This window comes from Anomalospiza imberbis, chromosome 1 (genome assembly GCF_031753505.1).
Source record: "Anomalospiza imberbis isolate Cuckoo-Finch-1a 21T00152 chromosome 1, ASM3175350v1, whole genome shotgun sequence".
NCBI classification, from domain to species: Eukaryota; Metazoa; Chordata; class Aves; order Passeriformes; family Viduidae; genus Anomalospiza; species Anomalospiza imberbis.
The window spans coordinates 90,707,281-90,734,489 of NC_089681.1; the positions used below are offsets into that span (position 1 = coordinate 90,707,281).

Sequence of the window (27,209 nt, forward strand, 5' to 3'; positions counted from 1 at the left end):
CTTCCAAAGAACTGGATATGCAACTACTGGCACTCATAATATCCATAAACACACTTTTAACTATATGTCCACAGCACGCTTCAGGTGGATAAGGGGAAAAACAGCAAGAAAAGAGTACTGCTACATTATTCCCCAAGTACTATTGGAGACATTAGTGTACACTTGATTAGAGGAGTATTTCTTGTCCATACTTTCCCAAACCTAACATGTTGCATTCTTCATTTTTGCAGGTCAGCTCCAAAGATCTTAAAACACAAATTTAAATGAAACTAAAGAGAAATATATTACAAATTCAGATGAAACAAACATCCTTTGAAATCAGTTTCTTCCCTCTCCACCCTTTATCAATGACATTATAATGTGTTCTACCATTCGTTTTTCAATCACTCCTTTTCTGAAAGGAATCAAACTACTGGATAGTTTTCTCAACTGTATAAAGTTGCAAAATACTATATTATATTCAAAGGTGATTTTCAAACATTGAAAGCTATTTCAAAGTTACTCTATGTAATATCTTAGCTAAGCAAACCTTTCTTACATTCAGAACAGCACCTGACCTTCTAAACTTTCTGTCAGCTGAATGCAGTTTGTAGTATCACAGGAGAACACAGGAAACTCCAAAACATCCTTAGATTTGTACCCTGCAGCATGCACAGTTTATGTACAAAAAGCTGGCAACTCCAGTGGCTTTTCTGAACATACCAATTTGCTGGGGCACCGGGAATTCCACTGCCTGGTGCTGGAACAAACACTGCATTCCTCTCTTCCGTCAGCCCTACCCACTGTTCCACCAGCCGGGCTTCTCGTTCTACATCATCCTCAGATTTTTCTATGGTGGAAGAGATTAGGATTACAGATGAGACACACCTTTTTGTGGTATAGGGCATAAAGTACTTATGACAGAGACTTCAAGCTGCAAACCTTGTTTGTTGCTGATCTTTTGGATCTGCTCATCTAAGTATTCTCTGCGTTTTATTAATGCATCAGACCACCTTTCTCGTACACAGTTCAAATCTTCTTCCTAACATGGAAATAGAGAAGGAAGTCACTAGACTATGTGGGTAAGAATAAAAGGGCGGTAAATTTTGTGGTAATTTAATCAGAATTTATATTAAATGGCTTGCACGACGCAGAAAACTTTTTTCCCCTGAATGACATGCACACTGATTAAGTACCTCATCGCCCATGAAGGGAAGTTTATTTGCTTTTAAGTCTCAGATTTCAACAGGAGAAAAGAAAACGTGACTGCCTCTGCTATTGAACAGATTATACACCATGGGCTAATTACTCATAGAGGTGGCAATCAATCTTTTGAATAGCATATGGAAGAGGAAAACCTAGTACCATCAGTTGATCATAAATTCTCCTGAAGATTAGACAGGTCAGTACGCCCTCAAACCTGCACAAAATTCCATTGCTAGCAGCTGCTATCAGTGCAATTAAAAGATTTCTCATGCAAACAAAACCCATCATGCAATCATGCTTAGTGGTATCACAGAAAATCTGGTAGGTTCTTCTCTGTGATATGTCAGGAAGCGCAAAAACAGCCTGCAAGAAGTTAGTACCTTAAATTATATTTTTGAGATTGCGAGGAAACTTAACACATAATTTTAAGGGATGTCAGCATTCTCACCTAACTGGTTTTACTTCTGTTGGACTGCCTATTAGAAAAAAGTCTTCTATGTAGAAATCTGAAATTTATTTTACTTTGGGGGGGATTTCCTCTTCTACTCTTTGTCACCTTTTAAAATAAGTCTATTGTTACACTGTCTAAATTGTGACTTATCACACAGCAAAACAGGTTCAAGGTTGGTCTTTGTGCAGATAAAAGAAATTGCTTCACTGAAGCTTCTCTAGCTATCCCTATTCACATCCTCCACTCTCACTCAAGCATTTCAGAAAACTGCACAACATAAAAGGTTATGGTATTTTCTTTAGAAAACAAACAAAATATCTTATGCTGCATAATTTGCCTGGAAAAGATGACTGCAGCTGCTGGTTCTTTTCCCTGTGATATTCATCAGAAACTGCTTAAATTCTTAATTAAAGTTACAAAGCTTTTATTCCCATAGCAATTCATGTAGCCAGTTAGGAGAGCTGACTGCAGAGTACTAGAGAAGAAAGGACACTGTAAGAGTATAAAGTCACAAGGTAAACTGAAATAGCAGTGTTTTATAGCCCAGGTAGCCTCTAAAATGCACAGCACGTGTGTATTTCAAAGCTGCTTTTGCTTGTTCATTTGAGAGTTGCTGGCCATTAGCATTAGCTGTGCCCCATGCCACAGGATTGACAGCAAGAGCAGCAATACCTGGTAACTATCCATATCACCACCATCATCCTCCTCCTTCTGGTAGGAGAAAATACATTTTGTAAAACACAAAACCCATGCATTTCATTCAACAGAAATCCACAGAAATAACCCAAAACATGAATACCAACATTTCATTTCTGCCACAAACTTGTAAAATGTTAAAATCACAGCACTCAAATAACTAGTCTTATTAGAGGTAGAAAGATTTTTTTCTTCATTAGACTGTAGCAGGTCAGCCATGATTTGAGTATTAGTGAATATGTTTATTAAAAAATAAAATAATTAAAATCACCACAGAATCCAGTGCCAGAAAAATGACTGGGCAAGCAGATTACTAATCTCAAATTTTACAGTTTCATCTGTATCCAAGGTTAGAATTATTTGTGGAACTGAATGCAAACCTTCTGACAAAAGGCACCTTGCTTCCCTGAGTGGCATATTCCACTTGTTCTTTGCTACCACTGTTCAAATCATGTTTTATTTCCAATATTAATTTGTCCAGTATCAGCTGAAATCATTTATGCTTCTTAAGGACTTCCTTGGCTATGTGGAATAGCCCTTTCACATTCAGTGATGACTGTTTTTTATTCTTATCAAGTAACAACTTGGTGCTTTTTGAAAAAACTAAATAGTATCTCACTACATTTTCTCTAATAATTTTTTTTTTTTTTTTTTTTTTTTTGCTTTTTCCCCTCCTCAACTTTCATCATCTCTGGAAGGGAGGGAAACTAATAGCACTAGGAATCCAGTATTAATCACCTCTACACACAAATGTAAAAACAATTCCCATATTCCTTCTGTCCTGCCATACTCAGTACTTTATCAGTCATACATTGAGTTATAAGCAAAAAAAGGCAGCTTTAGCACCACAAGCTCACATTACTTGTATTAACCTCAAGCATGTGTAAAACTGCAAATCAGGTACCAGTGTGCTAAGGTCCCTTTTGGAATCGTGTTGGGCTGGGTCAAGAACAGCAGAATCACACCAAACTGAGAAATGAACTGCCTTACCTGGTAGCTGTCCAAGCCCCTTTGCAGTTTGGTTGATCTGGCAGTCACCCCACCTACAGAGACTGAAAGAATTGCTTCTACCATGAGAGGCAATGTTCCTGAATGCTGCACAGGTTTCACTGTCACCTGAACTCTGCGGGAATGACCCTAAGCAAGAAATTGAGAGGGAGAAAGAAACTAAGAATAAAATTTTAAAAGGAATTTAAACATGAATAAGATGGCAAGGAAATGATACACACCTGCCTAAGCTGGAAAATTCCCCCTGTGTTTACATCTTTTGCCTGATGGAGTTCAACTGCAGTGTATTCACCCATCTCATTCAATTCCTGTATGGAAATCCACATTTCTATTCTTCGAGTTACTTCATTCCATCTAAAAAGACAACCCCATAAAAACTTATGGCTGCCTCAAAGTATTTGCGCACAGCTGGTCTTACAAAACTTTTAGGAAGTTGATGGAAGCATTAATTTGTAATTCATTTGTACCTGTCTCTCAGTGTTCTAGTCTTTGCATGAAGGGAATCAACTTCCCAAACAGAGCTGCCATTGCCAGTACATCTGTGACCCCACACTTCAATAGCAAGAGCTCCTTCTGAAATGAACTCCAAAAACTCCTCTGTGACATTCACCACATAGTCCTGACAAAGAGAAAAACAAATCACATTCAACCATAATAAATAATTGCATCTCCTCAACTTGCTTGTAAGGACACATCAAACAACTAACTTCCGGTCTGATCAACCATACAGTTTGCATCACAAAGCTCGACTCTGGACATGAAAGTTGTAAAAATCTCAGCGATTCATGCTCCTGCAGACCACATTTCATCATAAAAGTGATGTCTCAGCTCCAGTGATTTCTTTTAAGCTACTGAATTTACCAAACAAGTATATAATCAGCTGTCATTATATAAATGATAGATTTCTCCACATATTAAAGGTAACATCTGAATTTAAAAGATCCCTAATCAAAAGATCCTTTCCTTTTGCTACAATCTGAAGAAGTAATGAAGTGAAATATTAAGGCATTCTTACGCATAGTTAAAAGTCATTAGTTATATTACTTGACTCCCTCCTTCTTCCCCCAGCAAAACAAGGTTCAGACTCTAAACAGTTTCTCTCAAACATACAGTCCTCCTGGTAACAGTATTTCGTAACAGAAATATTTACCTTACAGTGAGAGAAGGTCACTGTAAAATGAGCATCTTTGCTCTGAGGTGAAGGCACATCTGGATCTACCACTGGTGCTGCTACTGTTGACTCACATTGATCCCAAAATGTGTATTGACAAAAGACAAAGTTGGAGAGATTAGGTGGCAGTCCGGTTGCTTCTTTTATTTTTACCTGAGGAGACAAAACAGATGTTGTCAGGAATATGACAGTTTCTTCTTCATCTGCAAATTGAACATCAACAGCCAAGAAGTTTTAAAGGACAGTAAGGATATTCCCATTCAGAAAATCTGATTTTGCATATCCAGAAACGTAGACGTAAGGACTTCACCCATGTGTATGTTTCATTTGAGGAAGATGATAAGCTGGAGTGGAGAATTAAATGCTTCATCACAGAAGAAATTAAATCCATACACCACCCTTAGATATTCTTGATCACATTAGATGATCAAACTACAGGAGATAGTTACAGGGAAAAACTGTTTCCCCTTCTGTGTCTGTAAAGGATTGTCCTTGGAACACCAGTATTTATGGTGCGGATTTGCATCTACTGGAAACTAAAACAAATTAAATGAGCCACTGGAAACCACTGACTGGCCTACCCTGAACTGGAACAAGAGGAGTCCTGTCAGAGACTTTTCAGCAAGCAATAGTCTACATAGCCTAGTACTTTACATCAGACTGGCTACATAGTTACAGTGACTCAAAACTGTAAACTTCATCAGCTGTTCTCACTCACCCTACAGGAGAGCTTTTTCGCTCTGTGAATAATTTCTCCGTTGTTATCCATGACTTCCAGACTTCCACTCTCACTGGAGTTCTCAGACGAGTCATCTCCTTCTACCACACGTTCTGGGACAGACCCAGTGACACGCATTACTTCAACATGCAGCCGCCCTGCCACCTGAAGGCAATTACACAGAGAACATACAAGGCCACTTGAAAAACACTTATTCACCGGGGAACAAGACAGCAGGCACCATTTGCTCGCTAAACCCCTGGTGCACAAGGAGCACCAAGAGTCCTGCAGGAGCTCTCAGCACGCCCAGCCCAGCCCTACCTCGCCCTGCTGGCTGATGATGGGCACAGCGTACTGCAGCTTCACGTCGTAGAAAAGGCACTCCAGAAACACGTTGGCGACGCCGATCAAGTTGTGGTTCTCCTGCGCTTCGTAGAAAGGATCACCTCTCTTGCCAATCAGCTTCCTTATCTGTTTTAGAGAAAATGAAAGATATGTCACAAAACCACCAGTGTGAAAACAGGAGATCAAATAACCTCATAGTATTAAAAGGTCGTGGCTCAAAAATGACTCCACTACCCATCTTTGTTCCTTCCTGTCACACAGGCAGAAAGAGACTAGAATCATATTACAAATTTGAAATGAAATCTTTAAGATGAGACATTATACAATCCTTTCTTTACTACGGGATATAATAAGATGACCCGTATATTTTTGCAATGTCAAGGCAAAGCAGACTTTACCATGAGCAATCACAGCAGCCATTGATTTCAAGATGCTACACCTTTTCTGCGCTGTTTATACTTCTTAAACAAGAGGTCAAACCATCCTCAGGTTGTGCTGCTCTGGCTGCTGGCTACCACTACAAGGGCAAAGGGAAGGTGCAGGATGATTCCTACTTAAGTCAACATGTGTTCCTATGACTCCCATAGAGCTGAGATCACACCTGCAGCATTCCCCATACAGCCACAAAGAATTCATGCAGATTCCTAGCATGATATGCACTCCTCAGTGAATTTGTTAGTTCCCTCCCTTCCTCTCCTCTTCTGTCTTCAACACATGCATTTGACCTACGTGTTTCTATGTAGCACATAGAACACATGCATTATGGAAGACATAGGTCATGGAAAGAATGATCCTGGCTCAGGCAGACAATGTATTCAAATATGTGCTATCAGTTCTTACTAAAGTCAGCAGTAAAATCATCGTTGTCTTCAATGGGCACAGATGAAGTGCTTGACCTCCCCTGTGTTATGATTTTAGAGATTCCCATTGTCCCGTCCAAAGCATGTAACAAAGGCACAAGAGTTGTTCAAACATATTTAAGAATGATTCTTGATACAAGTAATTTAGGTGCTTCCTAACAGCCACAAGACAATAAGAAATATTTCCTATGCACTTCTACCTGGATACTTAGATGATGTCTTCTGGAATACCAAATATCACATCTCTTTCTAGTAAACAAGCAAGTTTTTGGCAAATCTCATGCTTATCTGCCAAGGCTAATGTGCTACTTAAATTCTCACAAAACACCACTTGGTTTTGACAGAAATGCTGATGTAGACTAAGTATCTTCAATTGATTTCTTCCCTGCTTTAAGGCTGGGAAATATACAAATGAAATTAAAGAATATTTCATAGCTTAAAATCAAGTTTTATCCCACTAGTATGTTCTGCACCTTAAGCAGCATCCTTGTTAGCTTTGACACATTAAATAATTTTATTTCTAATGCAGCTTGCTGCTTCTTTTCAGAGCTGGTGGTCATCTGCATGCCATGTAAACATATGCTCGTAGTGGCATTGTGAGTCTCAGCACAATTATATCTGACACCAGCACAATTAACATCTGAAAACATAAGTGAGATAGGACATACCTGTGTTTTATTATGCATGGGGATTCTGAATATTTAGTATTAGTCATACTGGTTTTGTTCTGGGTTTTTGTTTGGTTTGGTTTGTTTTTTTGGGTTTTTTTTTAATATAATACCCTATTATTTTATATACAATGTCATTGCACTTGCTGTCTATAACATATTGAAAGGAATATAAAGAAAACAAACTCAATTCTTGATCCATTTTAAAAATAGATAAATTACCTCAGGAATTTTCTCCTTCCATTCTTGATAGAGGTCTCTCATGTCAATCAATTTGTTCTCCAGTTTCTCAATAGTCCACACTTGAGTACCTTTTCCTTTTCTTCTCACTTGAATTGCAGGCTCGCTTACTATTGCACCCCTCTAAATCAGAAGAAAGAACAATCAATGCAGCAAATGTGGATGTATGTATTTTAACTCTTCACTCAAACTGCATTCCTAGAAAGGAATAAAATACAGAACATGCAGCTTCACTCTGCATGCCAGTCATGCTACTTCTGTCCTCAGACACGGCATGGCCTATACACATCTCTGAGCATCCAGATCTCTTTATCTTTCTCAAACATGACCATTCCCATAGGAACATTAACACAATCAATCAAAGCCCTTAGGACAAGCATATTATCCTAATTGCTATCGTATTTACAGCAGCACTGTAAAACCCTTTAAGACATAAAAATGTAGGAAACTGTAACAAAACCTAATTATTTCTGCAGACATAACTAAAATGCAGGTTCTACAGGAACATATATTTCTGTTCATATGCATTGCACATATGGTGATTCATATACTTAAAAACAGCAAGAGCCATACTTAATGCTCTGTTGCCATTTTTATTAATTACTTACATTAATCAGGTAGCACTTCTATTTTGTTGATGCATAATCTAACAAAAGTAACATTTTATTGGCTCAAGCTCTACAAAGTTTAGCCACAAAGCTACATTTTCCGGCATTCTTTGTTATCATTACCTTTTTGTTGGCACTGAGGTTTTCAGCAGGGATCTGAAGTGTTACTTGATAATCTGTTAGCTTACTCATTTCTTCTGCTAAGAAGTTTGCTTCTCTCACCAGAGTATTTGCCTTTACTATTTGCTCTCGAAGTTTAGCCAGGCTCTGTCGAAACAATTCATCCCTGTGGTGCAGTAGGTAACATGAAAAATACACAGAAACCTATTTCTATTATTGGAAAGCTGCAAATACAGGTGCTAACAAAGACTTTTCTGAAACAAGTTTAAGAGGAAATGCTGAGTAGCACTGTGCCAGTGAACACAAAACACTCACAAAATTTTATTGAGGGAAAGCAGTGATCACATATTAAACAAACAAATTACTGTTGCGGCACGTCTAGTACGGTGATGCCCAAATAAAATAGTATACAGGAGCTGGTACAGTGATGATTTGTTTAAAGCCCTGAGGACATTTCAAATTTTCAAGAAATGAAATAATTGCAGCTGTCTTTGCGTTTAATCTGGAGTCCTGTTCCAAAGAATCTACCAGTCCCAACATGCTAGATTTCATCTTGATAAAACCTGCTCTTCCTCAGACCAGAATGTTAGAACCTGCATTCACTGCAGGCCACAGCTCTGTATCACTCCAAGGGATTTGCAGTGACCACAGACCTCCCCCCACTTACTCAAGCGTACTCATTAAAAAAATATAAATAAAAACCACTTAAATCCTATTTACCCAAGGTATCTTTTAAGTAACAGATGGATGAGCACAGGTTAAAGCCTGTGCTCTCAGTTTCTGGACAAATTCCAAAGAGGTTTCTCAGGCCTGTCTGAGCAAATCTACTCTAACGCAACACCTGGCAAACCTGCTATGACACACACTACACATACACCTGTGTACTAAGATATGCCCTCACCTGGGATTCTCATCTTTAAATTACCTTTTTAAATGATCATGATTATCCTCCGAGCAAAGTTCATTCTGCCTTTCTTTGTAATCTCAACAGCACTTACTGTGTCTCATCACTTTATAAAACTCAAGATCAAACTTCGGATATTTCAGTCACCAGCTCTCCCCTGTATGAGTTTTTTAGCCTTTCTGCTAAGTCCTACTGAAATATGGTACATGTTAAGCACATACACTTCTCATGTCTATGAAACACCTTAAATTATACACAACTGTAGGAGGAACAAGGGTCTTCCTATGAATACAGCCAAAGTTTGCCTGCTGCTAACACGACTCTCAGTCACCAACGGAATTCTAGCTGAGTGGTTTTCTTTTTCCAAAACATCCCAAGGAATGGATAATTCAAACTGCACTCTGACAGTCCCCTGATACTACAACCAAAGTGGTAAACAACCAGTAGTATTAGCAAGCACCCCTGAATTTTAGTGCCTTCAACATGCTAAAACATAGAGCTTTGTCTCTCTCCCCTACCCAGCCTAGGTTTGCAACAGTGGTGGGTTTTATTGGGTTTGACATAACTGCTACTGTCAGAGAATTTTTAGCAACTTCCTCCATATCTCCTCCCAGCATTAGATGGAAAATTCCTTTTCCTGCTTCTTGCTTCTGTTATCCAGGCTATCAAAATTAAATAAGCAATTCCAGACCATGAGAGTGACACATTCCACAGTGAGCTATAATTCTGGATTCACATAGCAAATTAAGGTAGTCAAAATTTAATCACAAGAAAGTATTTGATACTGAGAGTGCACTACACCTACAGTCACTGTAAAACAACTGCCTAACTTGGGAAACAGAAGGCGGCTTTTATCTGTATGTAAGGGCTGTGAGAGCTATTGGATCCAGCTACAGCCAGTCACTTCCTTAATCTGGGACACCAGCATCTGGAAAGCTTTTTGGGAGGCTCCCACACCAATATTAGCTAGGTTCTTGAGAAAGGAATGGTTTAAGACTGTAAGGCAAACTTACAAGTAACTCAACCAATTATTATGGGCAGTTCTTATAACAGTTGTGTTTTTCTGCATACAGCTGTGCCACAACCCTTCCAGAAAGTTAAGGGAAAAAAAAAAAAAAGGATTTTTTAATTCTCACTACATTAAACATATGACAAGCTCCACTAGGGTATTAACTGAAGCAAATACTCATTGAACATGAATCCTGAAATAATCATTTAAGCCAGACAAGGAGAAACAACTGACACACCACCTCCCCAACAAATAAAATTTGTTCAAAGTTACAATGGGTTAACTTTATGCCAACAGGATTTAACACCAGGCCAGGTATCATGTGTCCTTTCACAGTCAACAGAAAATGGGAATAACCTCTGTGCAATGTGTTCCAACTGATCTGACAGATACAGCCAGCCACATGCCTACATCTGATACCTATCAAATTAATTTTGCTGGCTGATCCAGTAGAGCTCAGCTTCATTTGCAACAGCAACAGAGACACAGCTAAAACTGCACCAATCAAATACCCTGCAATCCAGACTCTTTGAACTTTTGCACATTTTTCACATCCAGTCTTCCCATTTTTCCCAGGATTTATTGACCTCTGGCCAGTTGGCTGGTAAACATCCTCTCAGCAACATGTTGCCATGCTTTTACAGCAGAAACCACTCAAAGATTTTTTTTTCCTGGTTTCTTCTTTAAGATGATTTTTTCCCTCTTTTTTCAGCAGACAAAACCTCTTCTAGAACTACAAATAAATAAAAAGTATATCTAAGACGATCTTCTGAAGGACAGGAAACTGATAATGAGTTCTTCCAGAAAACTGCTTATTCAATGGCAGTATCACCAAAACATTATCAGACTGCTCATGAATTGTTCCAAAGAGAATCCATTCTCGTTTTCTTTACAATGCAAAGTACAGGCTTCAAGCCAGCCGTTCAACAGTTCTACAGAGTAAAGCATTCCCCCATGAAATTCAGAGGCAAAACTTCTTGCTCAAAGCACAGCTCCTCCTCAGAAAGATCTAACAACTACTGAGAAATGAAAGCTGATGGAACACTTAGCCTTGATATCACTCCAGATTCTCTTTTTTGTGGTTACTTAGTTATGGTGGGTAATCTTAAGCAAATCAATTACCATTTTTCTCTTCGCAGCTCCCAAGGACGGGCAAGTTTTTTGCTACTCCCTTTTCCCTTCTGCTGCATCTTTCTAGAGGTACTGCCTCCACTACCAGTAAGCCCAGTTCTCTTCTCTGCTGCTGCAGTTTGTTATCAATGATTTCTTGAGGACCTTGCTGTGCTCAAAGCAGTTCTAAATACAAAGGCCTCCAGCTAACACATTTCTCACTCTGCACTCCTTATGCAGCCCTAAAAGAGTCTGAAAATCCCAACCATGACTCTGTGACATTTTACATTCAGATGCCAACAATTCTGTTTTTAGCTTTTACAGGGGCAAACAATTATTTTAATTAATGTTGAATCATAGAACTGCTTCTCCCTACACTTGCCATGATAAACATTCTAGTCATCATTGGTCAACAATTAGCTATTTCTTTAGGTTTTTTTCCCAGGCTGAACTGGGCAGAAATTACAAAACAAAATCTTGCACAAAAACTAAACCAAGATCTGTTCTGTTCTATTTCTGACACTCTTAACTTAAAGCTGCAAAACAATCTTCACTATCTTGGTTTAGATCCCTCTTGTAAATTGATTTGGTTTTTTAATGGTGAAGAATAAAGCAAAAAATAATTACATAAAAAAGAGCACGCAAACTCACTACATATAGAAAAACAACCACTGAGTGAATAAGGAAGCTTCTGTTTTAAAAGAAACAGAAAAAATAAATTTACAAGAAACCTGTTAGAACATCTAGGCATTCTTCCTGCTAAATTAGCCCCATGACAGAATACTCACTGGTATTCAGAAAACTTAAATCATCTCGGTTGCTGCCCCTTGCACTTCTCTCCATGGAGCTGGCATCCTTCTCTCCTCAATGACACCAAGAGCAAGCTTCTTCCATTGTCAAAATGCAGACACTCTTCTCACATCTTCCTAGACTGCATTTCAACTGCTCCCACAAAACTCATGATGGTCTTTCACGAAGGCTGCATTCAGGTGCCTGTTATTCCTTTGCAAAGAGGCCGATTCACCTCATGGCAAGCCTTTAACTCCCTAAGCAGCTCAACGAGAGCAATTCTCTGCTAAAGCTGGGCTTACGTTTAGAAACACATACGTACAAACATACACGGTTCCCCATTCTCTTTATTTTTATGGTTTTTTGATCGCAAAATACTACTGCTCTCATTGTATACCTGCAAAACACAATACTCCTTACTGGACTCTTTAGTCTTAGTTGACAAATTTACCTTTCTGCATTATTCTTTTCTTTTTTTCATGAACTAAAACATTAATTGCTAAACCAAACATTTAATAAGCAGCTTTCAAGTCTAAAAAAAAAAAAAAACAAAACAAACAAACAAAAAGCAAACCACAGAAAACCGTCCTGCTCAAAAAAAGCTAAATTTTTTATGTCTTTTGTGTGTTAAATCTTCCACATGTTAAACATCACAATTCAACCTAAACAAAATGCTAATGCTTTGGTGGAAGTGCAGATCTTATTCTGCACATCAACTCCACAAAAAGCATTACTGATTTTGGATGCAAGGTTCCAGCCACATCTTTCACCATTTCTTACTACTCTGTTTTAACTCTGGTATTCTCACCTCTCCTCTGTCCAGAGATTCACTTTCTGCTGTGCAGCCTGAGCAGTGTAGGAGAGCCTGTCGCTGCCATGCTGGTGCTGCCTTTCGGGGGAGAGCTGCTGCCGCAGCAGCTCCAACTCGCGCTCATACATCACCCGCTGCTCCTCCAGAGCGCTCCGCTTCTCCTCCAAGTACTGCTTCTCCAAGATCTGGACCACATTTTGTACTGGGTCTAAAAAGAAGGGAAGGAGAAAAAAAGAGGAAAAAAAATCCCAGAAAACATGAGAAAATGCCATTTAAGCATTATGAGACACCCATTCTTTAGCTGGTAACAGCAATCAACATACCCCAGAGTCTGCAAACACAAATTGCATCCCAAAACAGAATCCAAATTATTAAATATTGCATTAAGTAGATAAATCCAAACTAAAATTTAAAAAAACAAATAGCATGCAAAAGACTGGAACAATGGTTAAGACCCTTGCCTATTGCACATTTAAGTGCTGTGTAGTTATAATATATTCCAGAATCCCAGTAGGAAAAAACAAATGGATGGAAAAGGAAACAAATTAATAAGAAAACAAAGCAAAACACAAGGGAAGATTATGTTAACCAGAGGAGGAAACAACTTAAGGAAGTAAAAAGCAATGTACTTTCTCCGTTTTGGCAGAGAATGATACACGTTGGAGAGCTGCAGATGAAAACCGAGACAAACAAATGACTGGTCACGCATCACACTGCACTAATGTGCTGCACAGCACTGAGGCAGACGAAATATGTCCGGGGGGGCCTTCTACATTTAGCTTTGCAAACCACATTTCATCTCGGTATCAACACAGAACAAATATCTGTTTGGATATTCTATCCTGAAAAAACTGCTTGTGTCAATCAGCTAGATTGTGTCAATCAGCTAGAGGAAGGGATAGGAGTTCCAAAGCTGGAGTGCCTGAATGTTAGAGGAAGCAATACTGCAGCTCTATGACATGCCAAGATTTTCAAATGCAAAGAACTTCAGCTTTAAAATGTTTGTGATACCTCTTCCATTTCATTATTAAACTAAAAATTAAAAAAAAAAAAAAAAAAAAAAAGAGCTGCTGCAACTTTTAGGGATGCCAGGCTATTGCAAAGGAGGGAGAAAAATAAACCTAGATTTAAGTACACTGTCCTATTTTGTGACTAGAGGTGTGCCATTCAAAAAAACCCCACAAAACCAAAAAACACATCTGTGTGATTTAGTTATAAACCATCTTCTCTTTGCTTTTTGCAAACACTTGCTTCTGTGGCCCTGGCCTTATTCATGGAAGAAATCACTGGCTTCACACAAAGGCATCATAAATACCACCACAATGGTAATTATAAAGCACAATGTTAAAAATCAGTCAGTATAAATAGCAACCAAATAGCAAACTAGTGATTCATAAGTGTCTTAAAATAACTAGAAATATTACTTTTTAGTACATGACATTCTCAGAAAGAAGTTAGCTATTATTAGCTTTTAAACAGTGCAACAAAAAACCCTGACTGAACCAAGTTCTAAAATCCTGGACTACAAACCAAGTTATTAATGTTCATCTGCACCATCATGATTCTCCTAACTCCTCCAGATAATACCATGCTTTGCTGCATAATTCCCCAAACCAATTTTAGTTATTTATAAGAATGTTTGAGAAAATCAGGTATTACGCAGATGATAGAGACATGGAAGAAATTAAAATCCCTCCATTCTGTTTGCAAATACAGGAAATTAATCTAAGGCTGACTCATTAAGATGAGACTTTCTGAAATGGCTCAAAGAGCAGCTATGAGTTCAAGAAGCAGATTTTTTTAATAAAAGTAAACTTTTCAGCCACTTAAGATTTACAGGATCACAACAACCATAGGATCAAATTACACCATGATAAGTATTTGGAACAAGATGCAAGAACCTAGTATAAAACTTTCCAATTGCAAGATAATCCTGCACTGCTTGGAAAAAAAAAAAAAGGTGGATTATGCTTGTCTTGTAATGCAAAAGGTAAGTTCACAGTCGTAGAAAACTTTTTAATATAGCTTTTGAAAGAGTTTACTAAGAAAACCTTTAAGGCTGTCACAGGAAAAAAAATGTGGTGTGAGTTATAAACTATCTAGGTAGAATTTGAAGAAATAAACAGTCAAGATTTTTTACAATTCAAAAGAGCTACAACAGTGTTTAAATTAAATTTAAACACTATGTTCTGCAACTTTGGATTCCTCATGCAAAGTCAAATAAATTAAGGAAGATTCTACCCAGTGCCTGCCAAATACACAGCAAATTCCATACAGCGTTAGAAGTTCCAAGTCCCAAACTTTTACATATTTATATGACAAGAGTTCAATGACCCTGGAAAAAATATTCATGTGCAGTTAATCCCCTGCAAAATCATACACTACTAACACAGAATATAAAGATCAATTTTCTTCATAGGATGAACAGCATTTATTACCTTGTTACAATGTCACTTAATTCACATCTGGAATTTGTTAATCCAGTCACACTGATGCTGAATAAATTCCCTAACATTTCTTGCATGTATATTTGTCTAAGCAAGCTAGAAAAGGGTTATGACACAGGCTGCTTTGCTAAGTTTTATGAAAATCCTCTCCCTGAACTGTAACAGTTTTGTTTGCTAAAATAAGAAGCTGCCTAACTTAATCATATTGTTTACTTAACCGCTGCACAGTATACAAGAATAAAGTAAACTTCTTTGATGCATTCTGTGTTTGACCAGCATCACAAATTAGCAGTACAAAGCTGATCTGACAGAATCCCACAAAGAAAGTTAACATGCTGAAGGAAGGAAAGAATCGGGATGTTTTCTTTACAGCATTTTTCAAAGTTACGTATTTTCCTCAGAGGTTCTTTGGAGCCGGATGGCGTCTGTGACACTGTTGTACTGGTTACATGCCATAAAAACAAATGTGTTTGCACCCTGGAGAAGCCAGGATATTTATTTAAAGAGGATTATAATTCTCAAACAAATCCAGGGGGAGGGAAGAATCCAAAAACCAAAACAAAGGAAAACCAAACCCTCTTACTTTTGGGCTGTATCTATACAAGATTATAAAATAATTATCTAATCAAATTTTTAAAATACCTCTTCATTCCCCTCTTAGGACCTCCCCAGAGAATATGTGTAATAGAATTAACATTCTTCAGTCATTTAGTTATTTCTTCCTCCTTACTCACATCTATTTTTCTTTTTAAGGAAGAATAAATAAATAAATGGTACTGTAACAAAACTGCTTCACTTACACAACAAACTGAAAGCCTGTGAGAAAAAAGGTACTTTAGCTATACCACTGAGAAAGTGCTGCTAGGTTCTGTTTATCTAACTTCAAATCAAAAGAGCAGGCTATGATCCTCACAGTCACTTGTTTTGTCAGCATTTTATTATCACTAACTACTCCAATTTAGTTAAGCAACACCTGTGTGGGAGTGAGCAGAAGCAACAGAAACTGGGATATGACCCTTCTGAAACAGTGCGACATGTATGACTACAAACACTTGTTCTGCAATAGGGAAGAAAGAGCTTTAAGAAACAGCAAGGTCTGAAACTGTTCTTGACCAAGACACAGAAAGCAACCAACCAAAATAAAACCCGGTCTGGACCACAATCAGAAATGCTTACTGAACTAAAACGTAAAGACACTTGGAATGTTGTGAACAATCGTTTCAATCAGCTGGATAACACATGAAAACCAAAAATGTGACCGACCCCCTGTTCAAAAAACACTGACTCATTACAGACTGATACACTTGAGTCAAATCTCCAGTTAGTAACAAGCAGATCAAGCATCAATTAATGCTTTCAGACTTTTCCAGCAGCCTCATGCACAAGCCAATTGAGTTAAAAACCTTTGTCCCAGTTTTGGCACAGATACGGGATGGTTTGAGGCCTTAAAACGGGCACCAGAATCTTCACAAGGGATGACAAGACTGAAGACCACCATGATGGCAGATTCATCTGAAATTCATCTCCTGGTATGAGTGAACCATAATGAGATTATTTCTGTTATCAAACAGCAATTTCATATCAATTTAAGTGACCTGATCCTGTAATTCACACAAGCAACCTCATTAAAAATTAAACTGTAAAAAACCTGCAAAGTATTGCTGTATCAAACATATGAAACCATCATACTATACTCAATGGCAAAAAAGACAAAGTAAAACAATAAGAGGAGGCGAAATAAAAAGTAAATGCTGTATTTCAACATGCAAACCAAAGCAAAAAATGGAAATACTGTTAAGAGATGAAGAAAGGAGAACAGAAAGCAATGAACCACCATCTACTGTGTCTTCTTGATCAGGGACCAAACTCCAAGGTATTTGCCTCTCTGATTTTGTGTATTTAAAACACCTGTACAAAGCATTTGTAGTTTACCAAGTTTTTCAGCATTTCTTTATACTCTATTGTATCACATGAACTATGACCTGCCTTCTGGAAATCATGAAAAAGCCATATTGTTTTATATACACCATACCATTATTTTATCTATATTGTATCTTATTGTGTTGTTCCAAAAAAGCATCACCATTTGTTTTAACAAAGATTAAATGAAATATTGAGAGTGATCAAGAGTGAAAAAGCAAGTTGGCATTTGCTTATTGCTTTGTTATAATTTCATTTTTTTTTAATAAGGTTAAAATAGTGTCAGTAACATTTGATACAAAAAGGAGGATGAAACTAACTGAGCCATATATGGTGCACCCCTTTTTTCTACAGTAACTTGCAAAACCAAGAACTTAGTACACTTCGATGATCATTTGACAGGCATATGGTTACAACTCAGCTGCACTATAAGAGAGCAGAGGCACAGATAAAATCGTGTCAGGGCACAAACCAACTACTAACCTGTGTGTGTATTTATACCTAGGTGCACATATTTTTTTTACACACACACACACATACATATACATATATATATATATATTTGCACACACTTAACATTGTTTCTGTATAATATCTTATCCTAAAAATCCTCCAAATAGCCCTGGAACAAGTGTATTGCTTGTTTTACCAAGAAATTGAGTTCCAGGCTGAATTTGCTACACAATCCGAAAGAACATTTTTATCTGACAGTTGCCTTACCATTGCTATTCAGTGTCTTCATAATAACTTCCATTTGTGCAAACTCATAGTTGTAGTCTGGTTCTGAAGAAGCTTCACTAGCTGCATCCAGATCATGCTCTCCTAAGGAAGTTTCTTTCTCAAGGTCTTTCAGCCAATCTCGACGTTTCCTCTTTGGTAAATTGATTCTGAGTAAAGATGGAAATTCAGTTTATAAAAAAAATTATCTAGAACCATGAAAGGAAAAAATAGGCTGAACGTTAAATGGGTGGAATATAAACACCAACTATTACCTAAAAAAGTGGTTGTTACCCCATAATATTCTATCTCCATGCCATAACTGAGTGGCAGAACATACCAGTGCACCATTTACACAGGATCTGAAAGAAAAAAATACAACTCCGGTGAAATCCTGAATATAAAAGATTCAAAGCTGCTGTTTCTCCCATCTACTGACAGTCACTTGTATCATATGGTACCAAACCAGCTAGGTTCTAATGAAAGGATCAGTGGGAAAGTGACTGGTCTGATTTCTATCGTCAGAATTAGCACCTTTCCCCTCTGGCTTTGGCCGGTACAGCTCTTCAGTAAACATACAGACAGGGTTGATTTTGGTTGCAAAGTTTTCTTTAAATGCCTGTTTCTCAAACTGGGTCACTGCCTGTTTCTTATAAACTTATGAAGTCCAAACATAAATGTATGCAAATCCTACTGATAAAGCTCTCCAAGATACAACTTAGTCAACACTGAGTTGTGAAACATGCTGTTAACATATTTGGCATTCATGCGTAAGAAAAGATTCTTAGATCCAAGTTTTATTCTTTCAACAAATGGAGTCTCTATTATTAACAAGGGTCTATTTTTGTGAACATCTGGTATACTGCTGTATTTCTTTGTAGGTTTCTTTGTATTTAAGTTTCAATCACAAAACGGGAAAAATTGAGCTGTTGAACTTTTGCATGTGTGAGTCACACAGCAGAGCAATTTATTTGAAAGGGGAAAAAATTCAGTAAAATGAAAAAGGCTTTTCAGATACAGCACTCTCATTTCAGCAGTCTCTCTCATGTAAGTCAACACAAACATGTAAGCACTTCATTTTAAATCACATCTTTATTTAACTTTTTTCAATGAAATCCTGGTAGCTAAATTTCTGCTGATACTCATATCTTAAGAACAGTTACGTAAGCATTGCAGATCAGCCATGAGCAAAACAAAATATATTTTTTTCCACTGACATGTGCCCTTGCTCCTGCCAGTCAAAATGACTGATTTCCAGTACAGTAACTCTATCACCACAAGCCTGAATCCCATCTGTTTGAAATTTTGTACTGTAGGCTGCAGAAGAAAAACATAAATGCATTTTACTAAATGAAGAATGAAAGAAATAAGATTTTTTATGTGTCTCTCAAATTTCAGTTTCGCATTCTGATACTAATCTGTACATTATTTAGATACTCAAATTTCAGACAAGCAACATGACTATTAACTAGGACACAGGTACTGCTTTATCACATGATATTGGAGATCAAGTGACAAAGACATTTACAATTCCACTCAAGGAGCTACAGTGGCCCTGGGATGAAAAATGATTAAAATACAGAAGTAGAAACAAAAGGTGAAGCATTACTTTACACTGCATATTAACTAGACACAACAGTAATTAAGGATTTAGAAAAGAATTCAGATCTTTAAAGCACATCTTCCTCACAAAATATTGGACTTTACAACAGGAACTACTCAAGAGGCACCATTTATTCTCTGCCATCAAGACACAGGCTACAATCCCATCACACAGGCCAGGACAGCCAGCAGCATCTCGGGTATCATGTTACAACCCAAGATACAGACAGGCAATGGCCCCTCACTCCTACCAAATACCTTCTCTGGATGGCCTATTCCAAGCCATACCACTGATAGCCTGTTGCCCTGCAGACTGGGTGCTTGGGTGTTCACATGTGCAGGGAAATCTTAGTTTTAATCGCCAAATTTCCCTCTAAGTGTCTGTTTAAGTCAACTGTATTGAAAATACTCATTGATCAGAACATAAAGATACTTCTGTCTGTGTAAAATAAAAATGCATGAAAGTCACTATCCGTCAAAGAAAAGCAAATTTCCATTTCAATGGAAAGTGCTGCTGATCTTCCTTACCTTGCATTTTCTTTTGGTGTGAGTGTAACCTCTCCATCTAAAGCAATATCAATCTCACAGTGTTCTGGTTGGATTCCTATACCAAAGAGCTGTATATCCTGAGAGGTATCTGCACCAACTCTTGTGTGATCCTAGAAAACAAGCTGTTACTAAGAGACAAGCAAACTACCATTGTTAACATAACTAGGAAAATATTAGCTGAAGTGCTGAGACTGCAGAGTTTGCATGTCTGTCTAGCAGAAATGGTGCCACAGCAGATCTGAAGACTGCAACAATTACACACAAACTGTTGTTCTGCCCTGAACTTTATCTTCATACAGTTTTAGCTAAAGCAATATAAAGCAGTAAACACACAAATTCTGATTTAGAAGTATTCTCATGTTATGCCTGCATGCATACATTAAACACAAAAACTAAGAAGAAAACCAGTCATGTCATATAGGCATAATTAAGAGAACAGCATGGATAGTAAAACAAGGTGCAGAGTTCTCTGCTTTTCAGAAAACAGCTATTCAGCAACTCAACAAAACATACTATTCTCTACATAATTCTAAGTCATATTTTATGTTCTGCTGAAATAGTTTATTTTGTTAGTGTTTGAGAGGTTGTGTTTTATTTGCTACTGTTCAAATACTGAAGCTCTCCTTCAGCTATCAAAGCAGAAGAATAGCTATAAAATAAGACAAAACAGTCTTTCATATATTATTGACAAGCAGCTCACATTTCCCTACAAACCTACTAGGTTTGTATTTGACACTTCTTCACTCTAGCATGGGAAATGCAAAACAGAATGGTATGAAAGCTAACGACACTGGGAAAATACATTTCTGCGAATTTTTAGCAGTGCTTTTCTTAACCCCCTCTCTCATAAGCTTTCCTGTCATTGAAGACTATGTTATTCTTACTGATTACTACTGAACATCATCTCTTCATGATTAAGTCTTCACATATTTAAAGCAATTCCCAGCTCCCTAACAAAAAGAAGCATCTACTATGAAGCTCCTGCTTGAAGTTCAGGCCAGAAGACCACTGGCCAGGCACATCCTGCCTGGAAAAGCTAGAACTGATCTCAACACTAGCCCACGCTGAGCATTTCTCCTACTGTTGGCAATCAGGAGATCAGTTAGGAAAACAGTGAAGCTGAACTGCAGGGAGCTGAACCGAAGGAAGAACAAAAGCTTAAACAGTAGGAGGAGAAATACCCTATTTTGCTGCAGCAAAAAAATCTAGATGCCCTCTGAGTAAATTAGAGCTAGAAATTCAAAGCAAGTGTCCTTCCATTCTGTGTACATATCCTGCTCACATCCTTACCTTTAAATAGTAAACCAAAAGCTCATTGAGCGCAGGGTCTGCATTCAGGTTCACCAGATAACACTTGTCATCCCCAACCTTGATACCTGAAGACTCAAGGGAGATTCCCATGCTCTCCAGCTGTCTTTGCCTCTCCTGCAAGCACAAAAATAACTTAATCTTGCCTGCTGCAATGTGTAGGGACAAGCACTGAGCAACTAAAGCTGAAGATGCACATGTTGAGTATGCATTCTGTATATCACCACCAGACACTGGACAGGTACCATAACGTCAGTAGAACTTATTTTTACACACCAACCATAAAAAGTTAGATGTAATCCTCAAACACCTGCTTCCCCAAAGTGGAGCTTAATTTAACAGTCATATTAAATTTATTAGACTTACCTACACAGCTCTATTGAGTTTATTAAGCCTATATATTATATAATATAATATAATATAATATAATATAATATAATATAATATAATATAATATAATGTGGCTTTGAGTCTCTATGTTAGTAAAAAATGAAACTCAGTTCTAATTACTTCAAAGATAATCATAGTCATAGATGATTTAGAAAATAGCATTGCCACAGTTTAGGCTTATTCTTTTGCAGTTTTATTATTAATTCAGCTAAAGCACTTACTTGATCACATGAGTCTTTTTGTTTGGGTGGGTTTTTTTTTTTGTTTGTTTGTTTGTTTGTTGTTTTTTTTTGTTTGTTTTTTTTTAGGTTTGGGTTTCCTGTCTCCCCTTCTTTCCTTCTTTTCTATTTTTAAAAATTATTTAAACAGTGGTTGCACCAAAATATGCTTGTGGAACATTAGGACTAGAAAGAGAAACCAACACCAATTTTCTTCAAGCTATGGATGAAGGCAATGATGGAAGAGTACACTAGAATCCAGAAGGGTTTTTTTAATGTACAAAAATAATAATAAACAAACATTAGTGACTACATGTACACATTTTCCTTTTCTGGTTAGAAATCGCTAAAAGCAAAAGCAACAAATACCACCCACTATTCTGATCCTTCTGTCATTCTTCACTTCCTTAGACACTTCAAGGGCAACATGTCCACGGTCCCACTGTGAGCTGCCCAAATATACTTTGATGTTTTATTTTAAAATCAAATACTGGCTTTTATTAATACTATCATGACACCACTAGATTAAGGCTAATAAAATATAGACTTTAAAGAAGAAACAAGAAACAAATGAATTCACCCCAAAACCAGAAACAAGGGGAAAAGACAAAAATTCAGACATTTCAAAGAGGTGGTGGGAAAACAGCATAGTCCACTAAAATTCATGAAGTTCAGCTGACTAGTACTATATGAGTATCTGGCTTTCCTCCTAAAAATTTCTGAAGTACCTGTGCAATTTCTTCTGTTTTCCTTAGCTTTTCTTCCCAGGTGACTGTCAGCTCTTTTATTAGTTTTTCTGATTCTTCCAATTTTTCCTTCAGTTCTGGTGCCTTCATGGCCTAAAAGGTAGAAATTGGCAAAAACCCTCAGCTACTCACTGCTGTGACATCTGCTTGCACAAGGAACTTGAACACAGCAACATAATACGAATGCAACAAGCACAGAGTTTTACTATGTCCCCAGGTTTTTCAAGGTAGAAGTTGAAGAAATAGGAAACTTGCAAAGGAGGAGGACAGAAACCACCTTTGCTGGATCCAGATCTGAAGTAGCTGAAGACTGACATAGCTCCAGAGCTAATGGAAAGAACAAAAATCTCTGGGCCTGGCCACTCAAACTTCACTGTATGTATAAAAATATGTGAATATTTAAAAACTTTATTTCCTAGCTGTCTGAAGTTCAAGTGCAACATCTTTCTTCCAACAGGAGTTTCAAACACAAATTCCTCTAGACATTTAGCCTTCCATTCTATCCTGGTTTAAGTGTTCCTAGAGTTGCATTAAAGCTTTCAGATTGACCCTGTTGATTACCTTCAAAAGAAGGCATGTTCTGGAGCTAACACAGGCTTCTCATTTCCTAACAGGAAACAAAAGCCAAGGGCTTGAAGATGTCCAGTGCCAAGTAACAATTCAACAGGCTGGCCTATAACCCTATATAACTGTTTTTAACAGAAGGTAGATGAGAAAACACTTTACAAAATAATTAGTAAGACTTTGGACACCTTCCTACTGATTGTGTTCAGCTGCAGCCTGCCAACATGCTACAATAATGTTTTCCGAATTAAAATAAGGGCTTAGAACAGGGTTTTATTTATGAAAAAAGTGAATGGCTCCCTTTCCTTAAAGAAGATTTTCCCATTTCACTCTATAAGGAAGTGTTCACATGAATAACACTATTCTTTAAATGATGATGAAATTTAAACACCACACAAATTTACCCTCATGCACAGTTCTGTTCCTTTTCTATCAGTATTTTGTGTCCTTCCTGAAAAGATCAAAAATATTTTCCAACTGTTTAAGCACCTAATTTGTTCAGATATCCTGGATACCAAATAAACTATCCTACCTGGATACTTCATTCTTCAAATAGAAATATAAATCTAAGATAAGCATCAATCACACTGCGTCAACTATTAAGGCAGTGAAGCAAATTGTTGATGGTTTTCAGTGTTGCATTTCTGACAATTTTCAATAGATTTTCACAAATGTCAGGGAGAAATGTGCCCTGAATTTTGTTGTCCAATAGCAAATTTATGACTTTTGACACTTTTCCATCTGACATTACATATAGTTCACCAATGCAAAAAAAAAAAAATTCTGCTAAGAAGCGAGTCTACACAATGAAGATGTAATCTAGTCCTTATCTGTGCTGCATCAATTATTGCTTGGCCTTGAGTTCCTCAAGAACTGAAAAGAGTCACCAGCAGTACAATGTTGTCCTCATTTAAAAGTTATTAAAGATAGGCATATATTATGTTGGATTCAGGAAAAAAGGTTAATTATTATTTTAAAAAGGAAAGAAAGAAAAAAGAATGGGTGCAAGACTCTTCCTTTCCATGTTTTCTAAGAAAGCTGGTCTTCCAGAATGTGACATTTGAGAAACTCATTTTACATTGTATTGTGTATAAAGTTACCTCAGCTTGTGAGAGCTGTTCTTTCAGTTTTTCAACTTCTTCACGTAATTCTCTGATGACCCTAGCATTTGGATCTTCATTCACCACAGCATGATTAACTATCCTTTTGGCTCTGTCTGCATATCTCAGAGTTGAGAGTGTTTCTTCATAGTTGTCTGCTGCTGGACTAATTGTGGCTATCATGGCAGTTTGGCTGTTTCCTCCCAAGTTGTCCTGTAGAGCAGCCACAGAAAGTTCAAGAGTTAAAAATTGTTCTGAGACTATACAGTGTCATCACAAAGAGACTTAAAATACTTAATAAAGGCACTGAAAGTACTATTTAGGCACTGAAATGTACTCTGGATATAAACTAATCTGTGTGTTCTATAAACATTTCTAGCCACCTCTACAACCTTTGATTCTATTACAACTGAAAATAGTCAAGTATTGAATTAACACAAGATACACTTACCTGTCAATATTACTTGGAATAACATAGCTATGAGAGCTCCTTCACTGAATTCTTTAAAAAAAGATGGGAAGTCCATGTACAGAGGCATATTACAATGATCCTACAAATGAGTAAGCTGACATCTTGTGAACATGGTGAACAGAAAATATAAATTACCTTGAGAAGCCAAGTGAGTACAGAGTCTCTGTAAGGCACAAACTTGTTTTTCCCTTTTCCTGCTGCCTGGTCAGCAAGTGATGATATAACCAAGCCCAGTGTTGAAAGTGATCTATAAATGCAAAACAGCTTTAACACATATTCCAAATGCAGATTTAATAAAACACAGAAAAAAGGGATCGCTGTGCAGAACTTCACGTCTAATTTTTAAAATATCATAGAATAATTTAAGTTGGAAATGGCCACAGGAGATCAGCTAGCTCATTGCCCTGCCCCAAACAATGCAGAGTATTTCTTTACAGTTATATATTTGGAGGAAAAAAACTGGTATCAACAGTGTTTCATCATAGGTGGCACTATGATCATATTTCAGAAAACCTGAGACTATGTTGAAATATTTAGAATAGTTTGAAAAGTCTAAAATAGACTGCTTCAGTATCTGAAAAATCACTGCCATTGATTAGACATCCAACTCTTCTCAGAGGATAAAAATCCTTCTGATTTGGACGCAGTCTCATGACAGTGTTACAAGTCAGCATTGGCAGCACAGCAAGAACCCCTGGCTCTGGGCACAGTGTTTAAGAACGTTGACTCAAATGCCAACTAAAACGAAACAATTCTCCAGCCATAAGGAGGCATCCTCAGAACAAATCCAGCTATGGCCCAGGAGTACTCATCTGCCGGGTGAAGCAGTGACCAGCCATAGAAGGCTGCTGATCAGAAGAGGCAGACTAGGAGGTCCCTTGACAAATGGATTGGGTTATAATTGAGGTAGAGCCTCAGCAGCTTCTTCTGGGGGGCACAGACCAAACAATCTCCTACTTACAAAGGTGCTGCACCAGCGTGAAAGAGAAAAGCCCCCAAATTGCTTAGCAGACAGCTGAATCATAAACACTCTAGAAACTTGAAGAAAATAGCCAACTCATGCATTTTGGTACAGCTTCTACCAACAGGGGTTACTGTGTCAGCAATCCATTCAAAACATGAGCACTATATTATGCAATTCTTATACAACCCTGTGTAAATTTTAAGCGACATGAGGGCTCTTGGGGTGAGTATGTTTAAGAAAATGAGCTTGTTGAGGAGCCTGAGAACATTAAACAGATGCCTAAAGGAGACATCGCTGAAGCCCAAGAGAATTCTGGGTCTGTCACACTCTGGCTCAAATATCCAGCTACTCTCTATAAGTACCAAGGAAAAAGCTTTAGCAACATTGCAATTAGATAGTCAAATAAATCTTTAATTGTACTGTTCCACTCCACCCTCTTATGTTTTCTTTTCAAAGAAGTAATGCTATTTTGGTTTATAGACAGCATTTGCATATATTTATAACAGAGATTCAGTGCTGCTTGAAACCGCCACTGGTTCAGAAATAGCACTTAGAAAATGACAAAAATGTTGCAGAAGAGTATTTTAAGGAAGATATCCAAGGGTAAGTTAACAAGAACCACTACATGTGCCAGAAAAGGTATGCCATATTGCATATAAAGACAGCACAGACCTGGGAGCAAAATTAAAAGAAATTTAAGGAAAGGCTGGTAGGTAATCTGAACTCCCAAGAGAGCACTGTATTTTGTAAATTTGCCTGTAGTATAACTTTCTGATTCACCTCTGAAAAACTCATAGCAAAAATAGAAAATTAAGTTTAGTTTTGCAGCCTAAAGAAAAGCCCAATAACCACTGAATGCTTGTGAGGGGAGGATAGAAAAAGGAGAACTAGTTCTTGCCTCCAGCCTCTGATCTCCACAGAGAGAGATGACAGCATGCTAAACATGCAAGAGCAAACAGTAGGATGTTCCATGCTGCTCTATAGCAACGTCCTCCAGCACAACTGAAAAGCACCACCAACACACTCTTAATGGGTCCAAGGAGCATAAAACTAAAAAAACTACCCTAGACTACTTTCCTCTGATTCCTCTTTCTCTCTTTAAATGAGGGGAAAAGTGAAAACCGAAGCCAAACCCTGAGGGAGGGGGAAGAAATGGACAGTCAGAAGGGAAGTAGGATGAACAGGGATTCAAAAAGACCTGTGTTTGAAAACTATTTCCCAACTGGGCTGCAACACCAATTTGAGTTATGGGTACTGTATTTTAATGAACAGGAAATTATAGGGTACAGTTTATTAACATGGGATTAAAAATGTGATAATATAATACTTCTTATAAATACTGATCTTATTTTAAGAGTAACATCCACAATAAAAGCCAAATTGGAATCATTTATGTAGTTTGCTTGAGATTTCATAATAAAAGCTGTTTAAAGACTTTAAGGGAAGCAGCAAAAGGAATGGCTGCCCAACAAAATAATTACAGGACTCATCAGCTGCCTTGTTTTTTGCTGGATGATGC

General features: G+C 37.6%; 1 protein-coding gene across 1 annotated transcript in view; it reads right to left on the reverse strand.

Annotated features, from left to right (window-relative positions):
• The window catches only part of KIF13A (kinesin family member 13A), a 106,032-nt gene that overhangs the window by 16,230 nt on the left and 62,593 nt on the right, over positions 1-27,209 (reverse strand). The window contains exons 10-28 of the mRNA XM_068199817.1: positions 24,862-24,973; positions 24,255-24,467; positions 22,573-22,683; positions 21,219-21,353; positions 19,908-20,038; positions 18,053-18,139; positions 17,781-17,947; positions 12,691-12,901; positions 8,074-8,236; positions 7,325-7,465; positions 5,551-5,700; positions 5,230-5,394; positions 4,491-4,664; positions 3,808-3,959; positions 3,562-3,694; positions 3,323-3,469; positions 2,309-2,347; positions 922-1,021; positions 703-829 (exon numbers count right to left, since the gene is read on the reverse strand). Coding sequence (XP_068055918.1) covers positions 703-829; positions 922-1,021; positions 2,309-2,347; positions 3,323-3,469; positions 3,562-3,694; positions 3,808-3,959; positions 4,491-4,664; positions 5,230-5,394; positions 5,551-5,700; positions 7,325-7,465; positions 8,074-8,236; positions 12,691-12,901; positions 17,781-17,947; positions 18,053-18,139; positions 19,908-20,038; positions 21,219-21,353; positions 22,573-22,683; positions 24,255-24,467; positions 24,862-24,973 — 2,658 coding nt within the window. The remainder of the gene's footprint in view (positions 1-702; positions 830-921; positions 1,022-2,308; positions 2,348-3,322; positions 3,470-3,561; positions 3,695-3,807; positions 3,960-4,490; positions 4,665-5,229; positions 5,395-5,550; positions 5,701-7,324; positions 7,466-8,073; positions 8,237-12,690; positions 12,902-17,780; positions 17,948-18,052; positions 18,140-19,907; positions 20,039-21,218; positions 21,354-22,572; positions 22,684-24,254; positions 24,468-24,861; positions 24,974-27,209) is intronic.